The sequence below is a fragment of the Mauremys reevesii genome, linkage group 4 (assembly GCF_016161935.1).
Source record: "Mauremys reevesii isolate NIE-2019 linkage group 4, ASM1616193v1, whole genome shotgun sequence".
NCBI lineage: Eukaryota > Metazoa > Chordata > Testudines > Geoemydidae > Mauremys > Mauremys reevesii.
In genome coordinates this window covers 149,508,356-149,528,659 of record NC_052626.1, presented here as the reverse complement: position 1 = coordinate 149,528,659, position 20,304 = coordinate 149,508,356, and the positions used below count along the sequence as shown (strand labels likewise).

The 20,304-nt window shown below is 55.4% G+C and overlaps 1 protein-coding gene and 1 long non-coding RNA gene across 2 annotated transcripts in view; both read right to left on the bottom strand.

Moving 5' to 3' along the window:
• Nucleotides 1–19,700, bottom strand: part of LOC120404123 (RING finger protein 112-like) — an 89,965-nt gene extending 70,265 nt beyond the window's left edge. The window contains exons 1-5 of the mRNA XM_039536122.1: nucleotides 19,496–19,700; nucleotides 16,614–16,840; nucleotides 16,123–16,338; nucleotides 14,161–14,298; nucleotides 13,729–13,833 (exon numbers count right to left, since the gene is read on the bottom strand). Coding sequence (XP_039392056.1) covers nucleotides 13,729–13,833; nucleotides 14,161–14,298; nucleotides 16,123–16,338; nucleotides 16,614–16,840; nucleotides 19,496–19,700 — 891 coding nt within the window. The remainder of the gene's footprint in view (nucleotides 1–13,728; nucleotides 13,834–14,160; nucleotides 14,299–16,122; nucleotides 16,339–16,613; nucleotides 16,841–19,495) is intronic.
• On the bottom strand, nucleotides 8,160–9,889 carry LOC120403366. The gene is made up of 3 exons (XR_005597527.1): nucleotides 9,660–9,889; nucleotides 8,605–8,679; nucleotides 8,160–8,206 (listed from the first exon to the last, which is right to left on the bottom strand). It is a non-coding gene; the product is annotated as an uncharacterized LOC120403366 (long non-coding RNA).
• Nucleotides 19,701–20,304: the final 604 nt, after the last annotated feature.

Below are 20,304 nucleotides of genomic sequence, written 5' to 3'. Positions count from 1 at the left end.
TTCAGACAGACCAGAGTTCCTGAAGACGCGAGCGTCATGAACCCTTCCTGGCCCTCCCACGTGGATGTTGGTGAAACGTCCCTTGTGATCCACCAGTGCTTGCAGCACCACTGAAGAGTACCCCTTGCAGTTTACGTACTGGGTGCCCTGGTGCTCCGGTGCCAAGATAGGGATATGGGTTCCATCTATCGCCCCACCGCAGTTAGGGAATCCCATTGCAGCAAAGCCATCCACTATGGCCTGCACATTTCCCAGAGTCACAACCTTTGGTAGCAGCAGCTTAATGATTGCTTTGGCTACTTGCATCACAGCAGCCCCCACAGTAGATTTTCCCACTCCAAATTGATTCCCGACTGACCGGTAGCTGTCTGGCATTGCAAGCTTCCAGAGGGCTATTGCCACTCGCTTCTCCACTGTGAGGGCTGATCACATCTTGGTATTCTGGCGGTTCAGGGCAGGGGAAAGCAAGTCACAAAGTTCCATGAAAGTGCCCTTACGCATGCGAAAGTTTCGCAGCCACTGGGAATCGTCCCACACCTGCAAAACTATGCGGTCCCACCAGTCTGTGCTTGTTTCCCGGGCCCAAAATCGGCGTTCAATGGCTAGAGCCTGCCCCATTACCAGCAGGATCTCCAAAGCGCAGGGGCCCGCGGTTTGAGAGAATTCTGTGTCCATGTCCTCATCACTCTCATTGCCGCGCTGCCGTAGCTGCCTCCTCCTCGCCTGGCTTTGCAGGTCCTGGTTCAGCATAGACTGCGAGAATGCGCAAGGTGTTTACAACATCCATGACTGCTGTCTTGAGCTCAGCAGGGTCCATGCTTGCCGTGGAATGGCGTCTGCACAGTTCACCCAGGAAAAAAGGCGCGAAACGGTTGTTTGCTGCTTTCATGGAGGGAGGTACCCAGAACCACCCGCTGTACCCAGAACCACCCGCGACAATGTTTTTTGCCCCATCAGGCACTGGGATCTCAATCCAGAATTCCAAGGGGTGGGGGAGACTGCGGGAACTATGGGATAGCTGTGGGATAGCTACCCACAGTGCAACACTCCGTAAATCGACACCAGCCTCGGTACATGGACGCACACCACCGAATTAATGTGCTTAGTGTGGCCGCGCGCACTCGACTTTATACAATCTGTTTTACAAAACCGGTTTATGTAAAATCGGTATAATCCCATAGTGTAGACGTACCCTTAGCAACACAAACATAAGCTTACAGTATTGGAAAACTTGCCACATGCATGTTATTAAAACCAGTTTAAGTTAATGAAGCACACTGTAATGCTGATGGACTAGCACTAAAGAAGTAGCACTACAGAAAAAATTCTGATTTGACAGAATAATGCAAATAATGTCATTTTTAAAATTTGTCAACATTTTATTGGAAATTTACATGAAGAGGTATTGAAACAAGGATCAGTTTTTAATTAAAAGCAATCTTTCTGGCTTTTTGGGCTGCAAAATTAGTAATAATGTCATCGTATGACAAAGACAAAGTGATGTCTTGTTCGATTGCAAGAATAGCAAGACCAGTCAAGTGTTCCTGACTCCTTGTAGAGCGGAGATAGTTTTTAATGAGCTTTAGTTTTGAGAAACTCCATTCTCCTGATGCTACTGTTACAGGAATTGTCAGCAGAATATGAGTGGCAGTGTACACATTAGGATATATGTCAACAAGTTTGCTGGTATGAGTAAACTGTACAATGTCCATCATCGATTTTGCATGTGGCAACAACTCAATTCTTCTTACAGTTCAAGTCCATTTAAATCAAAACGATCGTCGTGCTTCAGGAGGCTCTCTAGGTCAGGGGTCCCCAACACGGTGCTTTGTATATACACTCTTCATAAGATGTCTGCCATGGAATAGTTTGTATAAAATGTCACAGCCATATATGAATGAGGAATATGGGGGCTACAGGCTGCTACTTTGAGGTACAGAGCGCTACAGACATTCTTGAACATCAGTCACAAATCGGCGGTGGGTGGGTGCAACCCATGCGATCCTCTCAAGGAGTTTGGGAGCGAAGCTTGTCTACATGGGAGGAATAGAGTAGCCAAGCTCTTCCGGAATAACTACATCCCAATAACCTCTCCAGAATAGGCCCACAGCAGGGACTGTTTTGGAGTCATTGAACCTCCACAATAAGATTTAACCCGGATTTTGTCCCCGCAAAACATGTCTCCAGAAAGTCAATGAAAGCCCCCAAATAACGCCAGACGTGCAAGAGCAGGTGTCACTAATGTGTTGTCTGGCATCAGCCGCAGGCCGAGCTCACCTGGGGCCGGGTCTCCAGAATCCTTGGCTAGAGGAAAGTGCCCAAGTGCCCTGGGTCAGGGAATGCAGCCGACGCTGGGCTGCCGTGAGGGTCAGACTGGAGCCCGGCAGCACTGGGAGCCCCAGACATCTGCCCCACTGGCTAACGGTGTCGCTCTGTTACGTGAGGCTGCTGTGGTGGAAGCTGCAGCCACTAGGTGGAGATGGAGCCAAATAAACAGCAGCTCACCCCAGCCGTGTCCTCCCCGTGCAGATGGCCATCGCCTTCCACAACATTGCAACATTCCTCGCAGAACAGGGAACAAGAACCACCACAGCCCGGCTGCCTAGTTTTGTGCAGCAAAATGTGTGACAATTTATGCAAAATTTGCATAGGAACACCCAGCTGCGCTGGCTCCGGCCAAGCCACGTCGGTGAGAGACTGAGGGAGGTGGGACTCATGGGGACGCGGGTCCGGGATGTTGGGGAGGGTGCAGCAGCAGAGTGGTGGGGGGCCTGGGGGTGTCTGTGATGTGATTCGATTTCTAGTAGCAGGGAATGAGGGAGACATAAATTCAGGCTGAGGAATCACGGAGGGTTTCCGTTATTGGGAAGGTGAGTTGGGCCAGGACTTCCTCCAAAAAGACCCCTGGGTCCATGTTAGCCAACAAACCGCTGCCTGAAACCTTCCCTGCTCCCCAAAATACGTCCCCTCCCCAACACCCCACCCCACTCTCAGGAAACTCTCTTTCCCAGGTCACAGGGATTGGCTGCCATTTGGGATGGCAAATCATCCAGGAGATGGATTTTCCTTTCCCCTGCTCCTAAAGCAAAGACTTGTGCTATGGACATTACTGAGAGGTGTCACTGAAATTCTCCCTGCTGTGGTTTCCAGAAGGAGATTATCATATATCGTTAGTACCGGGACCAAATACATCACAGACCCAGAGACCTCTTGTGGTGGAGGCAGGGACAGCACCTGTATGACCAGCAAAGAGGTGAATTCTCTGACTTTAAACTAGTCTTTGGGCTCGGGGATCATTATGTAATTTTATAGCAGCGTGAAGCATATGAATAGCACATTATAAGAAGCACCTCAAAGCCCCAGCTGAGATCAGGGCCCCATCGCGCCAGGCGCTGCACAAAGACGAAGAGGAAGAACTGCTTGTGGGTTTCCCTGTTGGGAGGGCTGCTTGAAAGCTCCCGACCGCGATGGTGAACCTGCGCTGTGGGGTGAAGGGATGGACCTTCAGTGGCTTTTCCTTCTCCTGGGAGGAAGAGTCTTTGGCGTTGGCTGGTTAAACTCCTCCCCACTGAGGAAGCAGGAGGAGGGCACATTGCCAGGAGAGATGGTGAGTCCTGGCTAAAGATTCCTCCACTCCTGTCCGTCCCATGGGGCTGGGACGGGAACCGGGTCACTCTGCTCTCTGCCCATGGGCCGCAGGGGGCAAAGAGCAGGCAGGCCAAGGCCCAGTGGATGGGGCTGGGCACCGCACTGAGTCCTTCATTGGCCTTGTCCGTGAGTGACGCTGGCTCCGTGTGGAGGAGACTGAGAGACACGGGCCTCACTCCCCCCCCGCAGCATCACCAGCCAGCCAGCCTGGACCACGTGCACCCACTGACACAGATTCCCTCCCGTTTTCCCCTCATCTCTCTTATGACTGAATATGGATCTAATCCCCCGGCAACGTTTCCTCCTCTCTACTGAACTCTCAGTTTTGTATTAAAACGACTCTTTAATTCCTGGAGACTCCAAGACAGGCCTGGAGGGTTGGCAACCCTCGAGCTGAAACAGGCCAAGTGCCCAATCAACAAACGAAGCAGCTAGAATGGGAGAGATTTAGGCTGCAAAGGGGCCACCAGTTGGAAGCAGGGCCAGCGGGACAGGAGCAGGAGGGGGCTGCAGGAGGCCCAGGAGCAGCTGGGGGCTGCAGGAGGGCAGGCTGCAGTCCGTCCCGGAGGCAGGGAGGTGCTCAGGGCTATAGAGCGAGGCCTGTGGTCCCTCCCGGAGAGGAGGGAGTTGGGAGGTTACCGGCCACTGGGGATGTGGCACAGACCAGGCAGAGGCTAGTGGACTCCGTAGGATGATTCATCCTGGGAAGACTTTGATACCCCCCAGAAAGGGAAACACGGTGACCTGGCCCAAGCGCACGACACGGAGAGGCGGCCCCCAGCGTGGCAGACAGCTAGAGGATGATGGGAGAGACACGGCCAGAGGAGGGCGCAATGCCTGGCCCAGCTAATCCCCAGGGGGAGACGCCACCAGTGGTGAACGGCCCCTGTCACAGGGACATCAAATTATCAAACCAAAAACCTCCCAAAATGTTTGCATTGTTAGTTTGTAATGATCCGTTAGGGATATAAAGCGCTTTCAGATTTAACCCTCTCCCCCAGTTATTGACCCTTGATCTAAAATCCCTCAGATTCAACTATTCTCTGTAAGGATCAAATATTGCTCTATAATCACTGCAAATGTTGGCAGGTTTCAGAGGGGGAGCTGGGTTAGTCTGTATCAGCACAAACAACGAGGAGTCCTGTGGCACCTTAAAGACCAACAAATGTATTTGGGCAGAAGCTTTCGTGGGCTGGAACCCACTTCATCAGATGCATGGAGTGAAAATGACAGCAGGAAGGTGTAAATACACTAACACATCTTTTCACTAACAAAGTGGCTTGTAGCCCACTAAAGCTTATCCCCAAATACATTTGTTGGTCTCAAATGTTGACCTCTCTCAAATTTTCAAACATTTCTTGAAAATCACTTCAGCTGCTACAAACAGCCTCTGCGTTATGGCTGCAGGGTCGCGTGACCAAGTCACCTGGTGCTGGACTCTATGATCATACTAGTATTTTTTCACTAACCGGGGATGGGAACACAGTGGGAGACAAAGGATTCCTGTCCTATAGAAAAACTAGGCCCTGCTTTCTGGTTAACGAGCTCTGTTCTATGCTGTGTTCCTGTCGACTAATAAACCCTTCTGTTTTACAACATTGGCTGAGTCACTGCTAACTGCGGAGTTGGGATGCAGGGTCCCTCCAGCTTCCCCGGGTGTCCGTTCAGGTGGACTTGCTGCAGGAAGTGCCCAGTGAGAACAGGGAGCTGAATGCTCCGAGGTCAGACCGAGGAACGCCATAGTTGAGGAGGTGTCTTTGCCTGGACAGCGTGCCCTGTGGGGAGTCACGCTACCCAGAGTCCTGGCTGGCTTCATACAGAGCAGTTCCCAAGCATCGGGCCTGGGACTCCATGACAGCGTGTCCAGCCCTGATCCCCTGGAAATGCACAGAACTACCAGCTGTGCTGTCCCACAGGGATGCTACGCAGCAGCTGGAATGATTCCAGCTCAAGGCGCACGCTCCAGTTCATAGCACAACATGGAGCTACAGCTGTAGTGAAAGCAAGACTATGGCCCTGTCTACACTCCAAAATTAAGCTGACCTAATTTATGTCAGCCTACAGCCACTGTAATAATTACATTCCTCCTGCCTGGCTACACTCTGCTCCCGGTGTCAGCAGTGGGAGTCCCTGGATGGAGCTGGAGAGCACAGAGAGAGACTGGACATTTGTGGCGGGAATAACTCTTTGGGTGGTAGAGACATGGCTGGTACTTAAAGCCCCCAAGCCCCTTGTATCTTGAAGAAATGAGCTAAGAGCTGGAATTGCATTGGGGAGGCAGAGCTCACCGGGGTGGCCAGTTGTCCAGCCCGGCACAAGCAGATTGTGACATTGATTCCTATGCTTTTCATAGTAATATTATGATATGATTGTGTCATAATCATAATGTATTTTATGCAAGATGGGGTTTGTGAAGTATCATTGGAAAGGTATTGATTTGCTGAATAGGATTATCATTCATGTGTCATTTTTGTATCTAAAGTTAGGAATATTGACTTTACATCTCTACTAGAAAAGTATTTGCACCGAGGGAAAGCCCACCAGACAGAATGCAACCAGCTTGTGAAAAATGCAAAAAAAACCCTAAACAGCTTGTGAATTTCCTTGCTTAACTACTCTGTCCCCACGCAAAGAAAAAAAGCTTCAGCTGCTCTCAGCTACAATAAAATTAAAAAAAAGTGTCCCTTAAAAGAAACTCCCTGATTTTCAGGCCGAACCCTTTTGCCTGCTTGTTCTTCCTCAGGCAGCAAAGAAAAGAAAAAATAACTCCCTGGCTTTTAAGCAGTGAAAAGGAAAAATGTGTCTTTTTAAAATCCTGAGGTCTGTAGTTCAAAATGATCCCACCACACTGTCACCTTGTCAGGGTTCCCCCCTAACTCTGAACTCTGTGGTAAAATGTTGGAACCAGCATGAAAGACCCCTTAAACTTATATCCTACCCGCTTAGGTTAAAACTTTCCCAGGGCACAAATTCCTTTCGTTGACCTTGGACAGTATCGCTGCCACCATCAAGTGATTAACACAAAAATTCAGGGAAGGGTCACTTGGAATCCCTATTCCCCCCTAAAGTATCCCCCCAAGCCCCGTCACCCCTTTCCTGAGGAGGCTTGAGACTAACATACCAACGAATTGGCCAGTAATGTGAGCACAGACCAGACACTTTGTCTTCCGGACACTACAATCAATCAGATTCTTAAAAGAAAAACTTATTTATAAAGAAAAAAAGTGAAAGAATCACACCTGCAAAATCAGGATGGAAAGTAACTTTTACAGGGTAATAAAAAGATTTTAAACACAGAGGATTCCCCTCTGGCTCAGCTTCACAGTTACAAAAACAGGAATTAAAACTACCTCTGTAGCATAGGAAAATTCACAAGCCAAAACAAAAGATAACCTAATGCATTTCCTTGCCCTACTTACAATTTCTGTGGATTGAGATGGGTTATTCCAAGTATATTTTCAGGAGATGTTTTACCATCCGGAAAGGGAACAACCCACACAACAACAAACAAATAAACAAATCCTCCCCCCCTCCCAGGTTTGAAAGTATCTTCTTTCCTCATTGGTCCTTCTGGTCAGGTGTCAACTAGGTTATTTGAACTACTTAACCCCTTACAGGTAAAGCAGTTGTTACCCTTCCCTCTATATTTATGACACAGGCAAATATACGTCCTTTGTCTGGCAGAAACTTGTCTGCCAACCCTGCCTTTATTCAGACTTCAAAACAAGTTTTCCATATCTACATGTGAGTGTGACCCCAAACGGCGTGACAAGGCCTATGTTACACACGCATATTCATGCCCAGGGTGCTCTCGACTTGCATTTGATATATTACAAGGTGCTGACACAGGGCACTGAACCCTCTGTCCACTGGCACTGATGGGCCTGGGGGTCACACAGTCATTGGAGGTTTTTCAGAGCAGATTCTACCCAATGTCCCTTCTTAGAATCTGTGGGTGGGTGGCTCCCCTGGTCTAGGATGGTTTGTGGCCGAAGTGTCTCGGCCACTCTGCAGCCCCATCACCTTATTTGTCACCCCAGACTTAGCAGTGCGCTGTTCTGATCAGGGGAGCTTCATCAGATTGCTCCTCAGTGCCGTCCCCCTGCTCCCTTTGGCTGGGGCTGGCCTCAGCCCTCTGCTTATCCTTCCAGGTGACATTCCCACCAACTCCCTGTCCCACGCCCCCGCCCACACACATCCCAGCCACGGCGCCCACCCCGGCTCCAATGGCTGCTGCCTCAGCCATACCGAGCGCAGCAGCAGCAGCGACCCCGACACCGGCAGCTCCCCCCACCGGTGCCAGGACCAGCGCCCCCGTGCCAATGCCTGCTGCAATGACAAATTTCTTGAAGCGCTTCCTGTAGGTCTCCAGGAAGGTCTCGGCCTCCTGCTTCAGCTCCGCCTCCAGCTCCGTCAGCTGGGCCTCTTTCTCTGGCGCCAGCTCCCGCATGTCTGTCCGGCACCGCCTCAGCAACTGCCCGCGCCGCTCCGCGAACTGCTCCGCCATTTTGCTCGGCCGCACCTTCAGGCAGTAAAACATGTTCCGGGATTTGCTGTCCTGCAGCCACCAGGAGAAGAGACGGCCGAGAGTGAGGCTCATGTCACACCAGGAAACACGCAGACCCACTCACTAACTGAGCTCAGACACCCCCGCAACTGAGATCAGGGCTGGCTCCCATCGTGCCGGGCACGGCACAGATCGCCTGACTGAAATCAAGCGCCTGTCATGTGCAGTGCTGCATAGCCCTCCCTGCCTGATATTGGGGGCCCCGTTATGCTGGTGCTGGGCAGAACCCCCAACTCATGTGCTGCTGTCTCCCATCTCTGCAGCCACCCTGGGAGCTGGAGATATGAACTCCCATCTCCTGTCCCAAATCCCAGAGCCTGTGGAACTGGCTTGGATGGTTGCCTCGAGTTCCCCTGCCCAGGGGCACAGACCCGTCCCCCCACACTCACCTCATCGTTCAGAAACACAGCGTGGTCATGGCGGGCGCTGCCCAGGACTCTCTGGTTGTGGAAGGTGATGGCCATCTGCACGGGGAGGACACGGCCGGGGTGAGCTGCAGTTCATGGACCCCTGTCTCCACCCAGCTTCCACTGCAGCAGCCTCAGGTAACAAAGCGACACTGCTAGAGGGCGTGGCAGCTGTTTGAGGCTATGGTACCCCCGGTTTGCGGTCTGACCCTCACAGCAGCCCAGCCTTGGCTCCATTCCCTGCCCCAGTTCGGCCTGAGGCTGGCTCCCGAGAGTGCCTCAGTGACGCCGGCTCTCACGGGTCTGGGGGTATTTGGGGGCTTTTCTCGATTCCCCAGGCAGCAGGTGGTTTGGGTGTGAATCTCCACTCTCCTTTTGGGGTGGGGGAGGGGTATTGTTCGGGCTGGGTTAAATCTTGTTGTGGAGGAGCAATGACTCTGGAAGAGTCTCTGCAGTGCAGCTATTCTGGAGGGGCTATTGCTAGGCCGGTCTATTCTCACAGGGGGTGGGCAGGGGGGTTATGGCTGGAGCAGACAGTGCTGTGATGTGGTTATGCCCCACTCCCCAGAGGGGCCAGCAGACAGAGCCCCTGAACCCACCTTCTGCCCCCTTCCCCTGCTGCTGCAGGTGCCTCCCGTGATACACCATGACCATGAGACACGCACCAAGAGAGGAGATGTTGGTGCATCATGGGAAATGTGGTTCAGATGCCTGATTCTCCTCTGTACACCCAGCACTGAGTTTGGACTAAACCTCCCATGCTGTCCTGCTGCCATTGGTGCCAACTCTGTGGGTGCTTTGGGGCTGGAGCACATATGGAGAAAAATCAGCAGCCCCCTATCATCTCCCCCATCTCCCCCAGTGCCTCAGCTGATCAGTGCCTCACCCTCCATTCCAGGGCCTCCCAGCCACCACAATCAGCTAATTTGTGGCATGCAGGAGGTGCTGGGTGGAAGGGGGAAGGTGCGAGGGTGCAGTACACTTGGGGGAGGGAAGAGCTGGGGTGGGGGTGGGAGAAGATGGAGTGGGAGCAGGACCTGGGGCAGAGCTGGGGGTCGAGTACCACCCAACTCATTGGAAAGCTGGTGCTGCTGCCTGAAGCCACGAGGCACCGCCTCCCATCAGCAAGAGAGGATACCATGATGCATGATGGGAGATGTAGTTTGGTTGCCCCAACCTCCCATTCTCCTCTGAAGGCTGGGCTCCTGGGAGCTGCAGTTGAAGCAGGAAGCCCAACTGCGATGGGGTGTACTAGGCCCAGAAGCCCCCTGCCAGACTTGTTGCAGGAAGGGAGCAGTGGAGAGGTCCTCCAAACAGGCTTGAGTGGCTGCAGGGGAAGTGGCCAATCAATGAGGTTGCAGGGAGCGGCCAATCAGGGCCCAGGAGAGCCCTATAAAAAGGAGCTGCAGAGCCAGAGACAGACAATTCCTCGCAGGAGCCAGTGGAGTGCAGGTGGGAGCTCCTGTCTGGGCAAAGGGAACTGCACCATAATGGAGAGCTCAGTGCTAGGAGGGACCAGGGGAGTGAGGGAGAGCTCCTGGCTAGCTGCTGAGCTTGAACTTAGAAGGGTCCTGAGCTAAGGGTAGGGTGTCGGTGAAGGCTGGGACCTTGGGAGGTGCTCCAGGGAACAAAAGACAGTTTTGCTAAAGGGATACTGTGGTGTACGGTTGCTACTGTTATGGTCCCTGGGCTGGGACCTGGAGTAGTGGGTGGGCCTGGATCCCCCCGATAAGCCACTGGGGACGTGACCTACACTTGGACAATGATTAAACCCCCGGAAGGGGAGCTGAACTGTTAAGAGGCCTGGCTGGAGAGCTGGGGTCAGAACAGACCCAGAGCGGGGAAACAATCGCCTCCAGGGAGGAAGCCCTGGGGTGTGGCCAGATCCTAGGGCCGGGAGTGGTTCAAGAAGCTCAGACACATCCGATCAGAAGGGGGCTCATGAGAGGTGGGTGCCACACTGTTACACCAACCCATAGAGGAGAATGGGGAGGACTGATGGGTTGCCCGAGATACATCCCCATGACGCAGGAGCAGAGTCTCTCCTCTTGGGGAGGCCTGCTACTGCATGCTGCCTGCAGTGCATCATGGGATGTGTAGTTCAACCAGGTGCCCAATCCGTGGAGAAGAATGGGGAACACGAGGCACAAGAACTACAATTCCCAGGACCTGCCACAATGACCTTTCCACACAGAAATATTCTGAGATTTTCCTGGAAACTCCCAAGTTTTCTGCAGGAAAAACATCCCCATTTTGGCCAGCTCTAACAAGCTCCTCTCATTTAAATGCCAACGGGCATCTCTTGGGGGAAAAACAGGATTTGGTGCTGTGGGTCTCATGGACAGGAGATGGGTCCATAGATGGGGCGAAGCCTCCAGCATCACCCACCCTCCAAGCTAATCAAAATCTTCTACCCCGAACGTGAGATTTCACTTGGACCCTTTCCCCATCACCTCCAGCAGCATGGACCCAGTTCCCAACATTGCCCCAGCCCTGATATGGAAGGGTGAGGGGAAACACTCCACAATCAGGTCCGAGACAGAGACTGTACCTGACAGGGAGAGGAGAACCCAGAGCGATGTTTCTTCATCACATCAGATAAATTCTGCAAAGGAACCAAAAGAAACCATCACGTCACAGACTCACGGGGCTTAGAAAGGCTGTGAACATGGGTTTTCTCAGCTGTGAGATGCAGCCACCTCTGGGGAGGGCCAGCTGTGGAAAGGTCACACAGCGACGCTTATGGGTATTGGGATTATCACTGACTGCAAAGGGAGAGCATCCCCTTCCTGCTCCCTCCAGCACAGCTGGACGATCCCCACCTTTATCTTGGCAGCGAGCTGTGTCCCAGTGAGCAGCTCCCCATGCCGGTCCGTCCGGACGTGTCGACCGGCAGAGCTCACCAAGGTGGTGACATAGTCCCTCAGACTCTCCTGGAAATCCTTATCCATGTCTGTGAAGGGGAGAGAGATGGACAATAGTGGGGGAAACTGGGGACCATCTGATCCCTCTTCTCTCTACCTTCCACGTGCAGGCATGTGCTGTGACCCAGTCGCGTTGCCCGGCGCATGGCAGGGGGCTCAGAGCCGCTGTTCCGGGTCGGTTACCTCTCAGGGTTCCCTCGCTCCCAATCATGATCCGCTTGCCAGGGAAGGGCATCAGGTAACAGCGGCTGCTGATTCTCTTCAGCGTTTCCAAGGCCTTGGGGTGTTTGCAGGGGGACGTCACCGCCAGCCTCTGCCAGAGCCGGGGGGAATCGTTATATAGATATACAGAACTTACAACAATGAAATGCAGCTAGCAACACTAAATAAAGAGTGGAGGAACTTTCAGAGCCAACCCCCGCCACACGGGACAGGCTGCATGTCCCATTCCTCACCCCACCCCCCCACCAAGCCCCACAGTCACCTGTCGGACGTCTCTCAGATACTGCTCCCCACCCTGGGCTCCGAGGACCAGGGAGCTGCTCCAGTCTCGCACCAGCAGGTCTAGGTGCTGCAGGGGAGACAGGAGGGGAGTGGGGGGTCACTGGGGGTGGCGGAGGTTGGAAGGGGGCAAAGGACGGTGTCTGCAGGGGAAGCCTCAACCCTGAAGGGCGTGGGGCAGGGTGGTGGTGCATGGGGCAGGAGCATGCTGTGGAGTGGGGGAGAGGTGCACTGTGGGGACACATGGGGCAGGGCGAGTGATGTGGGGGGAATGTCGTCTCACCTGAATGGGCTCCAGTCTGTATTTCTTTCCCACCACTTCGGCCACCTGCACAAACATCTGCAGAGTGAAGAGTTTGGGGGGAGGGAGTGAGTCTGGGGGCTGGGAGGTGTTTACATTGGCCGGGGGGATCCTGTGAAGCGGAAAGGGCCTGATCACCCCCCATCTGACCTGCTCCCTTCGCAGTGAGGCCCAGCAAGCGCGAAATGGAGCTGGACACGGACAGAGGCATTTTCTGTGGGGCAGAGAGAAGCAAGGTACACCCAGCCCAGGGGATGGGGGAAGGCCGTGGGGCACGAGGGTGTGGTGCTGGGGGGAGGGTGGCTGTTAGCACATACCCCTCCTCCGCCCCCTACACCCCACAGAGGAGCAAATCCAGTTCCAGGGCTCGCTGCTTGTCTCCAGGGTGCTCTGCGGAGGTGCAGGGTGGGGATGGGTTAGTGATTCTGATGTAGGGTCCTTTCCCGAGCGGTTCCTGAGCTGCGCCCCTTCCGCCCCAGAAAAACACCATTGCCTCAGGTTGCCGGATGCTACCAGCACTGTTTGCACAGCCCCGCAGGCCAAACCACGGCCTGGGACATGGCCGAGAGGCAGGACGTGCAGTGACCTTGCTAAGGGTGTGACTGCCAGGGGCTCGACCCGGCAGGGCAGGGGGCAGAGCGACCGCCCCAAGCCCTGGCCCCAGCAGCTTCCCACCAACGGCAGAGCTGGGCTGGAGGGGAGGGAGGGGTCCCAACTGTGTCCCAGTGGCCAATGCCGGACACCTGGGAGCAGAGAGCCAGGCTGGGCCGTGCGGTGACAGTGCTGACTCCAGAGGCCCATGTGACCGTGGAGAGTCGGTTTCTCTCTCTGGGCCTCAGTTTCCCCACAGGACCCCTGGGGAGGGATAATAACCCTGTGGGGCTAACGGGAGACCCTGGCCTGGCCACGTTCTGCATCGCGCTGCCTGGCCTCACCTCCAGGTATTCGAGATCCGGGTCCTTCACCTGACGGCCAATGTTCAGTATCTGCAGATAATGAAGAGATGAACAGAGCTGCAGCAATAGCCGCCCCAGGCCACTTCCCAGCCACGGCACCCGCCCCGAGCACAGCGCCCCCTAGTGCTGCATGGGGCATCGGGGCCAGCCCTGACCCCCAGGGGAGAGCGCCCCCTGCTGATCCCTGCCCCACTCCCTGCAGCACAGCGCCCCCTAGCGCTGCACGGGGCATCGGGGCCAGCCCTGACCCCCAGGGGAGAGCGCCCCCTGCTGATCCCTGCCCCACTCCCTGCAGCACAGCGCCCCCTAGTGCCATTATGGGGCCTTAGCACCAGCCCTTACCATCAGAGGAGAGGAGAGGTCCCCCGCCTAATCCCCCGCCCTGTTCCCTACAGCACAGCACCCTATGCCGAGCACCCGAAACCTGGTAGGAGCTGAGCAGCATGGACATGGCAGAGAGTTTGACGCTCGTCTCCTTGTTCCTTTCAAGGTCCATGGAGCCCTCGGTGTCGACCAGCAGCACGGCCACCTGGGGGCCAAGAGTGAGAGCCCCAGGTCAGCTCCTGGCTTCGTCCAGCCACCCACGGCCCCTCTGCCCCCGGAGCTGCCCCCTGCCCAGCCCCCCTGGCACCTGGCAGCTCGTTCTCGCCTGCCCCAGTGTTAGCTCCCTCCTCTCGCTCTTCTCCATTCCCCCCGTTATCTCTCCACCAGGCGCCCCATGGGGATTCTTTCCCAGGTCTATCCCCTTTCCCTCTCTTCCTAGCCCTCCACCCTCTTTCTCGATTCCCCTTTCCCTTCTCCCAGACAACTCATGGTCCCTCCTCTTTCCTTGTGCACCCCCAATGCCCCCACTCACCTTCCCCCCCTTGGCCGGAACCCAGAAGGGCTGGCTCCAGGCCCACACCCCCTTGGTGACCTGCTGCTCATCCGCTCGCCACTTGAACCCCTCCAGGGGTTCGTCCTCCTGGCCCATCCATGACCCGTCCCTCGCGTCCTGCCGTGAGGAGGAGTCAGATCAGGGTGGGGGGATAAGATTGACTGGGCCCGACCCACACCATCCTGAAAATCCCCAGGGTTTGGGAGGGGAGGGTATGGGGGTGTGACACAGGGCAATTGGTGGGTCACTGCTCTGTGCCACCAACTCTTGTGAGACCTGATGGACTCACTGCACCTCACGCCCTGGCATCATGTTCTAACCTAAGGGGTGGCAGGTGAGCCTCACTGACCAACTCAGCCCTCATGGGTCCTTCATATCTGTGGGTGATGTCTGCACGGGGTGCGCACAAAGGGGTGTGGTCATGGCTGAGAATTAGGCTCTTAAAATGTGTTTGGCAAGTCCAGCATCCCCCGGGCTGCCCTGGGCCAGGGAATGTGGTAACCTGCTCGACTGGGTCTCCAAAGGAAACCGCAGGACATCGGAAATGTAGTTACACAGAAGCAACACAATGACGTCAAGCTCGGCAGAGATAACCCCGCGATACCCAAGCGGGCAAGAGACGCTCAGGCTGGGTTTGGCTTTTCAAAGGACTCATTTCAGTGGTTTCCTGGGCTAAAAAGATGAGTGGGCGGAGCCTGAACTTCAAATAAATAATCAAATCAACGGCAATATCTGTGTATTATCAAAGTGGCTTGTGTGAGACGTTCGCTAAAGGCCAGTGACCCACCGGCAATAACTATCACTGTGCAAGGTCTGTATTAACGCTACAGGAAACGTTTGGACACTCACTGGTATTGCACATTAAATGGAGACGCTGAACTTTGGGGTGATAGGAGGGGGGCAAAGAGACACTGGTGTTACCCTGCACTGGCAGGACAAAATAGGCCAGAGCTCTTGAAATCACACAACGGTGGGTCCTTCGACCGAGGGGGCTGAAGTCTCCGGGAAACGACTCTAGGGGAGGAAACTGCCTTGGCAAAGCCTGTAGCTTGTGGAAGTTCAGTGTTAGAGAGTGACGTGTATTTTCCCTTCTCTTTGCTTGTTGTCCTTTCCGGCTTCACTCCTTACACATGGTGCCACTTAACCCAATGGGCCTTTTGTTTAATCAACCTTGTTTCACTCTGAGTAGTAACCAGCCCAGGGCAGCGATTGGCATCTGAACATTTGTCCATCCCAGTCAAGCGGCCGCACGTTGTCTCCATAAAGGAGCAACACACTGAATGGTTTCTGGGCGTGTTGCAGGAGCGGGCTGGCCACTGCAGGGAGACGTCTCTGGGGAGCCCGGGAGTCGGGGTTCCGTGTTTGTTTCCCCCAAGAAGAGGACAGGACTGGCTGAGTGCTGAAGGGTTTGCTGGCAGGGCGGACAGGGAGGCTGGAACGGGTGACCCGGAACTCACAGTTCCTGGAAGCCCAGCAATTCATCACCTTGGCAGCTGGTTTGGGGGCGACTTGGGATAGGAAGGGTGTTGGGGTCCCTCTGCACAAAACAACAGGGCAGTGAGAGCCTGGGTGTGGCCTGCAGGGTTGTGGACTGCCTGTTGTGGCATTGAAGAGGGAAGCTAGCGGTGACACGTCTCCCTGGTCTGGGTTGAACCCAAAACTGTCACAGGGAGTTAATTGTTCTCGAGTGGGATGGTGGTGGTGAGGAATACATGGTGACAGGCCTGCTCAGAATCTGATAGACGGACACACTAGGGGTGCAGACAAACTACTTTCAGACAGACAGGCAGACAGAGACACTAGGATCCAGCCATGGCTCCTGCTAACTGCAGCTGTGGGGGGCGGGCTGCTCACGGACCCGTGTGCAGCTCTGACCCCCCAGCAGGGGGCAGGATGGGGCCGCTCACACCCCAGCTCACTCCTGTTCCCGTTCACACTCACCAGGCTGCGGAGCCGGCGCAGTAGGTAGTTCAGCAGGAAGGATTTACCCCGGCGCTGCTCCCCAATGATGGACACCAGGCAGACGGGGGCGTCCCCCACCCCACCCTGCTCCAGGCAGCGGCTCAGGGCCTCCTCGTCCAGGGTCAGGTCCCCTTTGTCATCCAGACGCACCAGCTGCACCGGGCGCCCCGGCTCTGGCTGAGCCCCCGGCCCCTGCTGCAGGGAGAGAGCAGGCCAGAGCTGGCACCCCACCCTTAAGCCTGCCAGTCTCCAGCTCCCCAGAGCAGAGCGCCGTGCCCCATTCCCATACCCCTGAGCCAGCCTATCCCCCGCCCTGGTGTCAGATCAGAGCTGGTGCCCCCTGGAGGGGAAAGGTCCCATGTCCCATTCCCACCCCCTGAGCCAGCCCGTCCCTGGCCTCCTGGATCAGAGCTGGTGCCTCCTAGTACAGAAAGTCCCCGTGTCCCATGTCCAGTATCCCCTGCTCTCACCCGCTCTGTCTCTCTCCCGCTCTGTGGCATGTTTCTGAATTTCTGTACTAGGCTTTTGACGCGTGAGTCTGGGATCATCCTGTGCTTGGAGCAGGGGTGATGGCACTCCGGGCACCGGTATGTCTGGGACGAGTGAGCCGAGAGGCAGCCCCAGCAGAAATTGTGGCCGCACTCGATGGAGACGGGGTCCTCCAAGACGTCCAGGCAGATGGAGCAGGTGACGCAGTGGGGTCAGCCTGACAGAGGGAAGTAGTGGTTAGTCCAGGAAGAGTTGGGAGCCAGGACTCCTGGATTCTTTCTCCAGCTCTGGGAGGAGAGTGGGGTCTAGTGGGTTAGAGCAGGGGGGGCTGGGAGCCAGGACTCCTGGTTCTCTCCTCGGCTCTGGGAGGGGAGTAGGGTCTAGTGGTTAGAGCGGGGGGGCTGGGAGCCAGGACTCCTGGGTTCTTTCCCCAGTTCTGGGAGGAGAGTGGGGTCTAGTGGTTGGAGTAAAGGAGACTGAGACCCAGGCTTCCTGGCTCCCGCAGTTTTCAAATGGAAAGAAATTTTTCAGACTCTTACTTGACCTATGAAACATTCCCCCCTTTTCCTTTCTCCCACGTCTGATTCGCAAGTGAAACTAATTTTAATCTTGCCTGATACGTCCTCATGTCCTGTTCGGCTTGTTGCATTCACAGCCCAGCAGGGTTAGCACCATTGGTATGAGTGGGCATACACTTGGGGGGGCATATTTACTGCACCGCCCATGCCAGGCGATCCAGTGGCAGGTGTCTGGTCCCCAGCTAGCGCAAGATGGAACCTATGCACCCAGGAGATGTTTGAAAAACTTCCTGATTGAGTGAATCCAGGGGCTGTGCTTCCCGTGCTGGGATTTCTCCCCTTGGCCTGCTGGCTGCAACACACTCACTTCCCAACGCCATCTCTGATCCCGCCCAAAATCTCCAGGGGTGTTCTGTGCATCAATGGCCAGAGCCCGGTGGGTTTTGGTGAAAACCGGAAGACCAGAATGTCACGGAGCCCCCGGGCGATGCTCTGGAACTGCTCCCTATGAAGCCGGTCAGGACTCTGGTGAAGTCTCCTCTCTGGGAGCAGACTGTCTTCAGGGCAAGAAGCTCACATGGCTTCACCTCCTGGGTCTGACCATTCAGCATCCCCATCCCCCCGTGCGCTTCCCCCAGCGAGTCCGCCCAGGCGGGGTCCTGGGGAAGCCAGAGGGGCCTGCACCCCCACTTCGCAGTCAGACGTGACTCTCAGCCAGCCAGTAAAACAGAAGGTTTATTAGATGACAGGAACATGGTCTAAAACAGAGCTTGTAGGTACAGAGAACCGGACCCCTCAGCCGAGTCCATCCTGGGAGGCAGCGAGCCAGACACCCCCGTCTGCACTCACCCCATGTCCCCAGCCAGCTCCAGACTAACTAACTAACTCCCCCTCCAGCCCCTTCTCCTCTGGGCTTTGTCCCTTTCAGGGCCAGGAGGTCACCTGATTCCTTTGTTCTCCAACACCTTTAGCTATCACCTTGCAGGGGGGAAGAGCACCGGCCATTAGTTGCCAGGAGACAGAGTGTCGGCCATTTACGCACACTGGCCTTTATCCCACCACCTAGAGACTTCAGAAATGCAGAGGGGAAACTGAGGCACCAGCACAGTATTCAGAGGAAACATTAAGAACAGTCCCACTTCGTCACACAGGAACAGGGGGAGTGAAGGACATACGGAGCCCCTGGCGTCTGGTACGGCAGCCAAAAGCTCTGCAGGTGGCTGGGAGCCATGAACGTGTCCCTGCACTGCAGCCCCTCGGTCTCAGCTGGTCCCCAGTGTCCGGATTGGGGGGGACACACTGACACCTTGAATGGGTGAGCGCCCGGCCAGCATGGAAACAAATAATAATGTGGTGAAGGGGGGTAACAGTCACTTACCGGGAGCAGCCAGAGCTCTGTGTGCCCCCTTCCCCCAACAGCCAGTCACCCCCTGTGCCCCCATTTTCCCCTCCCCCATGCCAGGGGCTCCATGTGCCCCCCCTGCCCGCCCACCATGCCAGGGGCTCCATGTGCCCCCCCTGCCCACCCACCATGCCAGGGGCTCCGGGTGCCCCTTCATTCTCCCCAGGCAGCTACATACTGAGCACCTCTCACTGTGGTGATAACAACTTGCAGCTCCCAGTCTCTGTGGACACTTTCCTCACACTAGGAACCCCCCATTCCTGGGCCTGACGAGGCCGATTTCAGGGGTGTTTCAGTCTGGGAGATCGCTCCTTAGCACCTCCCCATGGCGGCCTGTTACATGCACTCATGGAGGCGTGCGGCCATTCCCACCCTAACACACCACAATGGCTGGGCCATCTCCTGGTCAACACGGGAGAAGAAAGAATCAAATCCTTAAACTAGCAAGGGCTCGACCCCACTCTGCTCCAACAGGGGCGTCTCAGGCCGAGCCTCCACGGCCGGGACTAGCATGTCACAGCGGCAGCACTGCGGCTACGCCGGCATAACCCTGTCGTACAGATACAGCCCACAGCGGTGGCAGGGGGTTCAAACCCCACCTCCCCGAGCCGCAGTATCTACATCGACGGAAACGACCTTCCGTCCACCTAGCTGGGTCTCCACTGGTGGTCAGGTCGGCCTAGCGATGGTGATTAGGGGGGCGTGTGTGGATTTCTCACCCCCTCCAAGCAATATAGATCTACCAACCTGAATGTAAAGTGCGGTCTCTGCTTCAATCTCCCCTGACGGGCACAAAGGAGAATGTTAAATGCCTCCTCGCTCTGGGATGGTTCCGCACTCAAGACCCTTTGCCTGGCCACCTTCCAGCAGAACGACGCTAACCATGAACACTGAACTCTCTCTGGATGTCAGTCCCAAGTGACTTCTGCTTTCTCCCAAGCACCTTCTCCAAACAAGTTGGGCTTCTTGCTCCCTCCCCCTCCAGCCTCCACTGCTCCCATTGGGAGGCTGTTCAGAACCTGCCATCTCTGGGTGTAGGAGCCACCTTCTCGTTTCCCACCGCTGTTGGTCCAGTCCCTGTTGTCCTTCTGCCACACCGTCCTCCAGCTTCCATGGTCTCCCCCGTTCTTGGAATTCCTCCCACCCATGCCGTCAGGGCGAACAGTCACAACCACTCTCTGCCTCCTTTTAGACTGAATGACCCAGGCTCTTTGAGTCTCTTCCCACAAGATGGGCTCTCCGTCCCCCTGATTACCCCAGCAGCCCCTTTCTGCACCTGGCCCGGCACAGAGCCCTCTTGCTGCAACATAGAGTCACGGATCCCCAGGCCACAAGGGACCCATGTGAACACCTAGCCTGAGCTCCCTGTATAACCCGGGCCAGAGAACGGCCCAGAACTAATTCCTGGTTCAACTAGAGCAGATCAGTTAGAAAAACAGTGGTTGGTGATGGAGACTCCCCCGCGCCCCTTGGTGAGATGTGTCAATGGTCAGTGACTCTCAGTGTTAAACGTTGACACCTCATTTCCCACCTGAATTTGTGTAGCTTCAACTTCCAGCCACTGGATTGTGTCAGACCAAATACATGGAGGATCCTTCTGAGATCTAATTTCTATTCCCCTTGTAGGTACTTACAGATGAGATTCACGCCCCCCCATGAACCCCCTCATTGTTAAGCTAAATAGACGGGGGCCAGATTTGGACACAGGATTGCAGATGAAGGGTTCCCAGTGGTCGCATGATACACAGAACA